The 12173-nt window shown below is 37.4% G+C and overlaps 1 protein-coding gene across 2 annotated transcripts in view; it reads right to left on the bottom strand.

The window, feature by feature from the left end:
• DNAH8 (dynein axonemal heavy chain 8) overlaps positions 1-12173 on the bottom strand; it is a 491513-nt gene that overhangs the window by 447927 nt on the left and 31413 nt on the right. For both annotated transcript variants that reach the window (XM_016431041.2, XM_016431044.2), the window contains exons 7-8: positions 7114-7277; positions 3716-3892 (exon numbers count right to left, since the gene is read on the bottom strand). In XM_016431041.2, coding sequence (XP_016286527.1) covers positions 3716-3892; positions 7114-7277 — 341 coding nt within the window. The remainder of the gene's footprint in view (positions 1-3715; positions 3893-7113; positions 7278-12173) is intronic.

Below are 12173 nucleotides of genomic sequence, written 5' to 3'. Positions count from 1 at the left end.
CTTATTTATTTTTTGATTTGATTTATCTAAATTTGATAATGGTTGGTTTAAGTCTCCCACTAATATGGTTTTACTGTCTATTTCTTCCTTCAATTCTCCTAGTTTCTCCATTAGAAATTTGGGTGCTATGTTATTTGGTGCATACATGTTAATTAGTGATATTTCCTCATTATCTAAAGTCCCTTTTAACAAAATATAATTTGATCACGTCTATCTTTGCTTTGGCTTTATCAGATATCATGATTACCACTCCTGCCTTCTGTCAGCTGAGGCCCAGAAGGTCTTACTCCATCCTTTAATTCTGACCTTGTGGGTGTCAACCCGCCTCATGTGTGTTTCTTGAAGACAACACATGGTAGCGTTTTGGATTCTAATCCATTCTGCTATTCGTCTACGTTTTTATGGGCGAGTTCATCCCTTTCACATTCAAAGTTATGAGTGTCATTTGTGGACTCCCTGGCATTTTGATAACCTTCCCTAATTCTAACCTTTTTTTCTTCGGCTCTACCTTTTAGTCCAGTGATTTACCTTAAATCAGTCCCCCTTATCCCCTCCCTTGATATGTTTCCCTTTTTAGTCCCTCCCCTTTTGTTCCCCCCCCTCCCCCCTCTTTCCCTCCCCTTTAGTTTTCCCTCCCCCCACCCCCCTTGGTTTTCCCTTCTCCCTACCCTGATTGGGTAAGATAGAATCCCAATGGATATGGATGTTCTTCCCTCTCAGGGTTGATTTCCCTGAGAGTAAGGTTTAAGTTAAAACTCTCTTCCTCTCCTTCTTATAAGAGTTTTCTTCCCCTCCCCTTCCTGTGTGAATCTTTGTGTGAGAAAGATTATTCTATTTGGTCTTTCTTTTCCCCCTATTTACACATTACATTTTCCCCCACATGTTAGTATACATAGATTGATATAAATGTAGTCCTTATCGAAGAGAGTTTGAGTAAAAGAAGAAGATAACATTTTTCTCCTTTTCCCTTTCCTTCATATTTACCTTTTCAGATATTCCATGCTCTTTGATTTTCGATATCGAACTTTCCACAGAGCTCTGGTCTTTTCTTTGCAAAAACTTGGAAATCTTCTATTTTGTTGAATGCCCATACTTTCGCTTGGAAGTATATAGTCAGTTTTGCTGGATAGCTGATTCTTGGTTGAAGACCCAGCTCTCTTGCTTTTCTGAAGATCGTGTTCCATGCCTTATGATCATTCAGAGTAGAAATTGCAAGGTCTTGTGTGACCCTGATTGGGATTCCTTTATATCTAAATTGTCTTTTTCTGGCTTCTTGTAGGATATTTTCTTTTGTTTGAGAGTTTTGGAATTTGGCAATTACATTCCTGGGAGTTGTCTTTTGGGGGTTTAGTGTAGAGGGTGTTCTGTGAGCTCTGTCAGTGGCTGTATTGCCCCCTTGTTCTAGAATCTCTGGGCAATTTTCTTTAATTATATCTTGTATTACGATGTCAAGTTTGCTGTTTATTTCTGGCTTTTCTGGAAGTCCAATTATTCTTAAATTATCTCTTCTCCCTCTATTTTCCAGATCTGTCACCTTGTCGGTGAGATATTTTATGTTCTCTTCTAATTTCTTGGTCTTTTGGTTTTGCTTTATTAGTTCTTGTTTTAAGGCCTGGTTTTCCTTTTCAGTTTGGTCAAACTGTTTTTGTAGATGCGTGAATTTCTTTTGCATTATTTCCCACTTTTCCTCCCAGAAGGCTTCCATCTTTTTGATCATTTCTGATTCAAATTCTTCATGGGTTTGTGGAGAGCTTCCATTTCCTTTGGAAGGTTTCGGAGCATTTGCTTGTGTTTCCTCTTCTGTCTCCTCTGTGTTTTGTATTTTTGCTCCATAGAATGTGTCCAAAGTTGCCCCCTTTTTCTTGTTTTTTTTTTTAATTTGGGGGGCTTTTGTGCTTCAGTGTAGTTTGCCATCTCTATCTGAGTGGGGAGGATTAGCTTTTCTTATCTCTGTCTGGTGTTCAGAGGTTTTAGCCCCAGGCAGATTGTCCTTTCTATGAAGTTGTTGTTCTGTCTTCTGGGGGAAGCCAGGAATTGCTGGTGTGTCCCTGGGTTGAACTGAATGTGCCCTGAGGCAGGGACCTGAGACTCCGATGGAGGGATCCAGCCAAGGGGTTATAAACTCCCCCCGTCTCTCTGTTTCCCTGTTGTCTGGGTGCCCCCTCGACTGGGTCAGGTTTTTTTCAGGAAGCAGCCTTCTGAATAGCCGGCCCTGGGGTCCTTTTGCCAGCCCTGAGGATTACTGTTGTTTCTGAAGACCCTGTTCTCTGAGGGGGAGGGGCCGTGGCTTCCCTGAGCTCAGGGCGAGGGCTCCTGATAAGAAGATTAGCTTTCCCTGGGTTGAACTGAGATTCGGATGGAAGGATCCAGCCAGGGGGTTACAAGCTCCCCCTGTCTCTCTGTTTCTCTGCTGTCTGGGTGCCCCCGCGACTGGGTCAGGTTGTTTTCAGGAAGCGGCCTTCAGAATAGCCGGCCCTGGGGTCCTTTTGCTGGCTCTTAAGTTCCCGCTGCTGCCTCGGATTCAGCGCTCTGGGTTGGGGGGGATGGGACCTGGGCCCTTCCTTCTGCCTACCCTGTAGGTCCGAGTGATCTCGGGTTCTGGCTTTTGGGGGGGGGCGTACCTTTTGATCCAGGTCCAGGAGGAGGATTCCCGGGGTCTATGCTGTTGATTGTTTTGAATTTCGGTGCCCTAGGAGCATTCAGTTTGAGATCGGTAAGGAAAGGTTTCAGGAGATCTAAACTTTAGCTTTCTCTAAGCCGCCATCTTGACCAGAAGTCGGGATAGGATTTTAAAGACATTTTTAATGTCTAATTTTCTAAGACATAAAGGCTAGTCAACCAATCAAACAATAAGTTTATTCAATATGAAAAAGTGCTGGTGATATACCACCCTACCTCCTTCCTGTCCTCAAGTTTGCATTTTATCAGGGGAAACAACCAAGGTTAATATGCATAAAATACATGCAAAACAAATATAAGGTAATTTTGGAGGATCAAGAAAGGGTCATGCAGAAAGAGCACTCTTAAGTTTTAAAGAAAGCAAGGGTACTAAAGAAAGGGAGGTAAGGAGAAAGTACATTATCAGATTGAGAGAGTCAGTAAGTATAAAGACATTGAGGCAGAAAGAAAAGAAACAATGACTATTAAGCAATTATTTTATGCCAGGCACTGTGAGAGACACAAATATAAGCAAAAAGAAAGCTAGTTCCTGCTCTTCCGGAGCCTATATCCTAATAGAAGACAACTCTACAAGGGAGCTAAGGTGTAGGGGGAAGAAAATGACGTAGCCCAGGGACATGGTTGAAAAGCTAGTAACAGGGATAGGAGAGGAATAAAGTTCTGTTGCTGTGTCCATATATATAAAGCTCTAGGAGGAACTCACCAATGGGAAAAGAAGGTAGACCTGATAGAAGTCCCATACTGAGAATGGCACAGGCATCACTGCATTTTCCAGGGCCAAGAATAGAGAACATGAGGGGTACAGGTGATCCAAGGCCAAATTAGTTGGACTGTGTAATTTATAATAAGCATGTAGCCTGAAAACAGGTTCATTATGGATTAAGGGCCCCTCATATCACATGGTACCACATGTAAATTTAAACATCAAAATCTAAATCTAAACCACAACACTTGCCAAGAAGTTCAACCAGGATAATTTGTAAAGAAAAGTATATTGTTTTAGTTTTGAAATAATCAAGTGAAAACAAACTCTTACCTTTAATATTTTTGAATGTGCAATATTTAACACATTTATGACAGCTTTACAATTTGGCCCTTTAATCTGCTCAATAATAAAATTAAATTTAGCAGACATGCGCTTCCAGTGTTCCAATTCAGTGAGTGGACCTGAATCATCAGCTTCTTTTCTCATCTGTTCACTCTCAATTAGAACCTACAGTCAATAAAATAAATTTTTAGGGTCTACATGTTCAATTGAGAAATCTATGCTATATCATCAAAAGTTGTTACCACTGTAAAATCTCTGCAAAAAATAGAGTATACAAAAAGTCCCATTTACTGGGCAGCCATTCAAAATATATTTGACAAATTCCTAAATCATAAGTCTGACTGTCATATTTCTGTTCAAGAAGCTTCACTTCTAATATATCTTGGATAAAATACAATCTGACATTTAAAGTCTTCACAAACTGGTTCCAATCTGTATTTCCAGTTGACTTCACATGACTCCCTACCTGAAGCACTTTCTCCATTACAGACAGACTAACCTACTTGATGTTGCCCCATTCCTGCCATTCTATCTGAAATGAAATGCATTCCTTCTTCTGCCTCTTAGAATACCTAGCTCCACCCAAGGTTCAGTTAGGTGTGCCCTCCAATAGAAGGTCTTTCCTGATCTCCCAAATAACATTTGCATTTATATGTATTTTACACTGACTTATTTGCATATGAATTGTTCCCCCCACCCTCAAAAGAATATAAATTACTTTTGAGGGCAGAGATTGTTTCACTTCTGGCTTTGTTTCCCCTATACCTAACCAAATGCCTCTCCCAGGCAACCTGAAAGCAAACTGAATGATTTTGTAAACTGAGGCAGGACCTCTAAGGAATTTAGGCCCCTCTTCCCCAGAGGGGAAGCACACTCAAGAGTACTATGCCAAGCACAGATACTCTTCAGGATCCAAGTCCCACTGCTCCAAATGGAAAATTCCCTGAGAAACACTGTGTGAATTATGAGCCTGTGAGACTCACAGTCTCTTTCTCCAAGGGGAGGAATATTGGAGGAACAAAGCCTTTAAAATCAAAATAATCTTTATTAAGAAAGGGCCAAATGTGCATTTGGAGCAAATTAGCCTAAAGTCAAAAGGCTCAAATTTTGAGATAACAAGCAGCAGAATACATTTTTTCTAACAAAGGGAAGTGGAAAAAGGGACTGAAAGGGAATGATTCTGGAAGGGATCTGGGCTTGGTGTGAGCAGAGTTTATGGTTTGCTAGGTAAAAAGATGTCCAGGTGCAAGGGCAAAAAATTTTGGAACATATTTTCAGAAAGATAAGCAAATGTGAGGTAACTGAATTCCCAGGCTTTGGAATAAAGAGTCTATACTGTCATGTACCCATCAAGGTTAGATAACAGTAAAACAGTTAAAAAATAACTAAAACTGACAGAGTTGGATCAGAATGTTTTCTATGGGACGAAAAATATTCTCTTGGGACCAAGATCACCCAATTATCCCATCCCAGGGACTAAGAGAGATGGTTTCCATGGTTACTTCAACTGGGTCAGGCTCCCAAGCGCTATCACCTTCTCCAAATTATCAAGTCCTAAGTACCTGAAGTCAGTCTCACTTCCCTTCACCATCTACATAGCTGGGTTAACTCAAGCAAATTAAGATGATTAGCAATTCATTTTTATAATCTAAATGTGAAACTAATAACTTCACCTAGCAATGTTGATTTTCTGAACCTCATGCTTTTGTAGTACAAATTAACTAGTTTAGGCGGGAATCCTTGACTATATCTATGACTGTTCCCTGCCTAATGTTATATAAGGAACCTATTTTAAAATGAGGTTAATTTGGCATCAATTGTTCTTAGCAATTCATGTTTTTAATCAACACTTTTGCTAAATTATCAAACTGTTTAATAAACTGTTCTAGAATTTGGTTGCAGATTGACAGTTTAGTTAGTCTGTAATTTCTGAAATCCACCAATATGTCCTGAGATCCGATTTTAAAACTGGTGATTATAAAACAGAATATGGTAGTAGGAACATCTACCTTGGACTCTGTCCAAATAATTTTAGCTACTCAATTAGCTTGCCAAAAAGCTTCTGCTCTCATCCTGTTTCACCAAGGTAACAGTTCTTAAGTATAGATATCAATGGCAGCATTATATCAGTATACTTTTTATTAATCATTACAAAATTATTTAAGAGATATATAGTGAGCACTATAAGTAGTTTTTTGGTTTGTTGGTTTTTCTTTTTTTGTTCTTGAAACTCAAACTTGCCTTGTCTACTTACTATACTGATATATACCTCTGGTATATGGAGAGAGGAAGAAATAAAGGGGATATGGAAATGAGATATTAAGTGTAATGGTCAAACCTGGAAAGAGTTACATCAAGACAAGGAGAGAGAAGAATAAAAATAAGTCTCCCACTAGGGAAAATAACTCCAAAGATGATTTTCTTTGGGTTTCTGGCCCTTTTCAGGCTCAGACCCTTTAGTTAACCAGATTCTCTAGCTATTTCTATTCCTTAAATTCTCCCCATTCTTCTTACCTATTCCTCTGGCCTATAAGACAATGATGTTTAATCTTGGTTCAGAGATAAAACTCATCGGGCTTAAACTTAATATTAATAACCAAGCCTGAACCAGTTTGATCATAAAGAGAACTAAATCAATCAATAAACAAGTCTTTATTAGGATCCTACTTTACTTTACCTCTTCACCTATGTTTTATGGACTATATGCATTACCTAGTTAGGATAAAGTTCTAAATATTCCTGGATCTTTAGTATCTCATTAATAATCCATAATTATAATTTTATCCTAAAAATTGGTATGTTCTTTTAATATCAGTTCTAAATGGTCTATAATTGATCAAAGACTAGGCTGTAGTAAATAGCATTTATAAAGATTCTATGGAGGGAAGTGAGTGATTGCACCCTTTCTGGGAAAAAAAAAAATTACTTAACTTGGGGATCTATTCCAGTTAACTCCTCCTGCAAATTTCATAGAAGCTATCCATGCCCCCTCAATCTTCTTCTGGCATTCTCTGCTAAGAACTGCACCTTAATTCCTCATTCTGTGCTCCTCTTAGTGCAGTCCATAAGTGCCAGGATATAGGAACAGATTACACAAATCGTGAATCTGCACTATGGCCACATGTAAATGGATTGTTAATAGAGAACAATAGAATAATAAATATAGAGCTAAAAGAGACCTAAGAGGTTATCTACTCAAACTATTTCATTTTACAGATGAGGAAACAAGATCAGGAAATCAATATGACCTCCTAAAGTCACATACATAGTAAATCAATTAGGTGAGATTTACTGGACAACCTTTTCCACATTCAAAAATCATATGTAAGCAACCATTCAGTGAAGAAGCATTTAATACTAATATAAAGTATGGTGATTTAGTCTACCTGTTCAATCTGTTTATACCATATCATGAGTACATCTTCTAGTTGATGAACCATTTCTGAATTAGCAGCTGCTACTGTCACATCCTCAAAGGTCTGCAATTTGTTAAAGTCAATATTCTCTATCTTCTTTAATTCTACAGTTCCCTCAATACTTATTCTAGCACCTAAAAGCAAACATATATTGGAAATTATGTAAACTCCATAAGAAAATCATATAAACAACAATGCTAATATATTCTGCTTTATAATACCACTATGGTGAATCACATGTTATAGGCAATCACGAACAATTTGTTAAATTCAAATTAATTAAATAATAAATGCTAATGCTAAATTTTGCAAATATATTTTGCAAGAATGCTAAATATTTAAAATCTGTCATTCATTTAACATAAATAAAACTTAAGGAGGCAGAGACAAGATGGCAGCATAATAGCAGGGCAATCCTAAAGCTGCTCTGAATTTCCTTCCAAACTGATCTTTAAAAAGCATCTCAAAAGGACAGAAATAAAAGCAAGATGAGCAAAGGGGCTCTCCCACTGAATATAGCATGAAAGGTAGGCAGAGAAAGGGGATTGCCACGTTATAAGGGGGCAAAACAGCACAAGGGAAAACAGAGACCTACACCTTCCTCCATCACCTAACCCATCAGATGCAGAGTCAGGATCTGGGCAACCTCTGAATTTTAGGAGGTGGGCTACACTAAAGAAAAAGCACCTCAGACTTACCCCTGGAGTCTCCAGGCCCTGGCAGTTAGATTTAAACTTTAATAGTTCTAGACTCACTTGGTGGCAGCACAGTGGCAGCAGTAGTGGATATGAAGATATCCACTTGAATGGATATCCCAGGGCAAAAAAATCGCAAAGCAATCACAACCAACCAAAAAAACAAAAAAACAAAAAACACCACTTACCTACCCCATGAAATCCCACACTCTGGAGGTAAGGGTCAGATCTCTATAGTACTGGACTTGCTTCTGACAGAAAAGGGAAGAAAGCCCCAAAGAAAAGCCCTGCAAGCCAGAAGTTAAGATAAAAAGGACCAAATGACCAGCAACATGCAGGACTCTCAGTCCTCAAATAGGAAAATGGGTAAACAGCATAAAATAAAGCTGCCAACCCTGGAAAATTTCTACAAAGAAAAAGAGCAAAAAACATAAACAACAAGAGAAGGTGAGAAACAAGCAAATACATGCAAATTCTCAAAAAAAAAAGTAAAGGAAACTGGTTGCAAGCTCTGGAGAAACTCAAAAAAGAGTTCAAGAACCAAGTAAGACAGAAGAAAAACGGGGAAAAGAAATGAGAGTAATACAAAAAGAAAATAACAAACAACTCTAAGTTATCACCTCACACTTAACAGATTGCCTAATATGACAGCAAAGGAAAGTAATAAATGCTGGAAGGGATGTGGCAAAATACACTAATACTACTACTGGGGCACTAATACACTACTGGTGGAGTTGTAAATTGGTCCAACCATTCTGGAAGGCAATTTGGAACTATGCCCAAAGGGCACTAAAAGACTGTCTGCCTCTTACATTAAGTCCCCAAATGATAACCCCCAGGAATGGTATTGCCAAGTTCAAGAGCTTTTAGGCCAAGAATAAAATATTGCAAGTGGCCAGAAAGAAGTACCACAAATATCATGGAGCCCAAGTCAGGATTACACAGGATCTGGCAGCCTCTACATTGAAGGACCTCAAAGCTTGGAATATGATATTTTGAAAGGTAATAGAACAGGATCTACTACTAAGAATCACCTTCCCATCAAAGAGGAAAGTACAGCCAGATTTATTGGGGTATAGAAACCTATCTTACCCTATCAAGAAGTAGAAGGGGAATAAGGAAGGGGAATGTGGGGAGAGGGAGTAATATAAGGGAAGGAAAAATTGGGGGGGGATAATTAAAAGATCCAAAAGAGAAGTAGAAGGGGAAAGCAAAAATAGATATGATTAAAAGAGATAAAGAAGGTAATTACATCTTGATAAATGTCAGTATAGACAATGCAAAAATATCAGTATTCAACATATATGCACCAAGTGGCATAGCATTGAGATTTTTAAAGGAGAAATTTATTGGAGCTTAAGGAGGAAATGGAGAGTAAAACTATAATAGTGGGGGACCTCAACCTTTTCCCATTAGATCTAGATAAACCAAACCAAAAAATAAATAAGAAAGAAGTGAAAGAAATTTTAGAAAATTTAGTTAATAGATATCTGGAGAAAAGTGAATAGGGATAAAAAGGAACATACCTTTTTTTCAGCACCATATGGTACATATACAAAAATTGATCATGTCCTAAGGCATAAAACATCACAAACAAATGAAGGCAAAATACTCTATCCTGCCCCCACCCTTTTCTCGAGGTTTGGTCCTCGGGGTACAGCCAGCTTTGCAGATCAACTCTGCCCTGGCTGAATCTTATCAATAGGGCAGATGAGAAGCCTTCGGAGAGCAGGGAAGCTCAAGCTTCCAACACCCCTCCCCCTGTAGACTGTATTCAGAGTAGCTGTAGGAATCCAGCTGACTCCAATCCCAGGGCAAAGGCTGTAAACACTACAGAATAACTTGCTAACAGGGCTGGAAGCACAGCTCCCTTCACCTACACTTTCACTGACATCTTCAGCTTCTGCTGCCAGCTGAGGAAGATCTGACCTCAGGGCTCATCAATACCATCAGCCTAACCAAGCCAATCAGCAGAGCAGTGAAGAATCCCTTTCGAGACAGAACAGCCCAAACCCACAGATCCAGCAAATAATCAGAGGAGCAAGATTACAGCTGATTACAAGGGAGAAAGAAGGAAAAAATATGAGTAAACAACAAAAAAAAAAGAAAAAAATTACAATCAATGGCTTCTATCCAGGTAATGAACAAAGAGCAAATGGAAGAGAGGAGGCCCATGGAACACCAAGGAAAAACACAGAAACTCCAATGAATTAGACACAAACTTTGGAAGAACTCAAAACACAATTAAAAAAACAATTAATAGCAGCTGAAGACAATTGGGAAAAGAACTTAAAAAGCAAAATAAGTCATCTGAAAACAGAAAACAGTGTCTTGAAAGCCAAAATTAACCAGCGTGAAAATGAGGCAAAGAAGATGAAAGATGACCTACAAAGAAAATCAGATAAGAAGGAGAAGGATGACCAAAAAGCCAGGGATGAAATTCAGTTTTTAAAAATTAGAATCCAACAGCTAGAAGCAAATGACTTCACAAGGCAACAAGAATCTATAAAACAAAATCAAAAGAATGAAAAACTTGAGGAATATATGAAACACCTCATTGACAAAATGTCAGACCTTGAAAATACATCTAGGAGAGACAATTTAAGAATTACTGAACTACTGGGAAGATGATGACAAAAGAAAAAGCCTGGATATCATTCTACAGGAAAATATCCAAGAAAGCTGACCCAGCATTCTTGAGCAAGAGGGAAAAGTCGAGATTGAAAGAATCCACAGATCACCTCCTATATTTAATTCCCAATTAACAATACCCAGGAATGTTATATCCATATTCAAAAAAGACATAGCAAGTTATCACAAAGATTATTCACTATGACCAGGTGGGATTTATACCAGGAATGCAAGGCTGCTTCAATATTAGAACACATCATTGACCATATCAACAACCAAACTAATAGAAATCACATGATTATCTTAATAGATGCAGAAAAAGCCTTTGACAAAATACAATACCCATTCCTATTTAAATACTATAAAGTATATGAATAAAAGGGACTTTCCTCAAAATAATGAGCTGTATTTATTTAAAACCATCAGCAAGTATGATCTGCATTGGGAATAAGTTAGAAGTATTTCCAATAAGATCAATAGTGAAGCAAGGATGCCCATTATCACCACTATTATTTAATATTGTTCTAGAAATGCTAGCAGTGACAATTAGAGAAGAAAAAGAAGTTAAAGGGATTAAAGTAGTCAATGAAGAAACTAAACTATTACTCCTTGAAGATAATATGATGGTACACTTAAAGTACCCAAGAAAATCAACTAAAAAGCTAATGGAAATCATTAATATGTTAGCAAAGTTTCAGGACATAAATTAAACTCACATAAATCATTAGCAATTCTATATATTTCCAATAAAAATCAGCAACAAGAGTTAGAAAGAGAAACTCCATTTAAAATCACTCTAGACAATACAAAATATTTTGGAATCTATTTGCCAAGACAAACTCAGGAATTATATGAACGCAACTACAAAACACTGTTCACACAAATAAAACTAGATCTAAATAATTGGAAAAAACATTAATTGTTCATGGGTAGATTGAGCTAATTTAATAAAAAATTACCTTCTTACCTAAATAAAAACTTTACTTATGTGATGCCATGCCTATAAAACTATCAAAAAACTTGTTTATAGAATTAGAAAAAAATTACAACAAAGTTCATCTAGAAAAACAAAAGATCAAGAATATAAAGGGAATTAATGGGGGAAAATGTGAAGAATGGTGGCCTAACAGAATCAGATCATAACTATACTACAAAGTAGTGATCATCACAACAATATGGTACTGGGAAAACAGTATGGGGAAAATTAGATTTAGATCAACATCTTACACCCTATAACAAGATAAATTCAAAATGGGTAAATGACTTGAATATAAAGAGTGAAATCATAAATAAATTAGGTGAACATAGAGTAGTATACCTGTAAGATCTGTGGGAAAGGAAGGAATTTAAGACCAAGCAAGAGATAGAGAACATTGCAAAAAATAAAATTAGTAACTTTGATTATATCAAAGTAAAAAGGTTTTGTACAAATTAGGAGAAGATTTTTATAACAAAACTCTCAGACAAAGGTTTAATTTCCCAAATATATAAAGAACTAAGTCAAATTTATAAAAAATCAAACCATTCCCAAATTGACAAATGGTCAAGGTACATGAATAGGCAGTTTTCACATAATGAAATCAAAACTATAAATAAGCACATTAAAAAGTGTTCTAAATCCCTCCTGATTGAAGAAATGGAAATCAAAACAACTCTGAGGTACCACCTCACACCTAGCAGACTGGCCAATATGACAGTAAAGGA

This window comes from Monodelphis domestica, chromosome 2 (assembly GCF_027887165.1).
Source record: "Monodelphis domestica isolate mMonDom1 chromosome 2, mMonDom1.pri, whole genome shotgun sequence".
Taxonomy (NCBI): Eukaryota; Metazoa; Chordata; class Mammalia; order Didelphimorphia; family Didelphidae; genus Monodelphis; species Monodelphis domestica.
The sequence above is the reverse complement of the archived record's forward strand: the minus strand, read 5'-3'. Positions and strand labels throughout refer to the sequence as shown.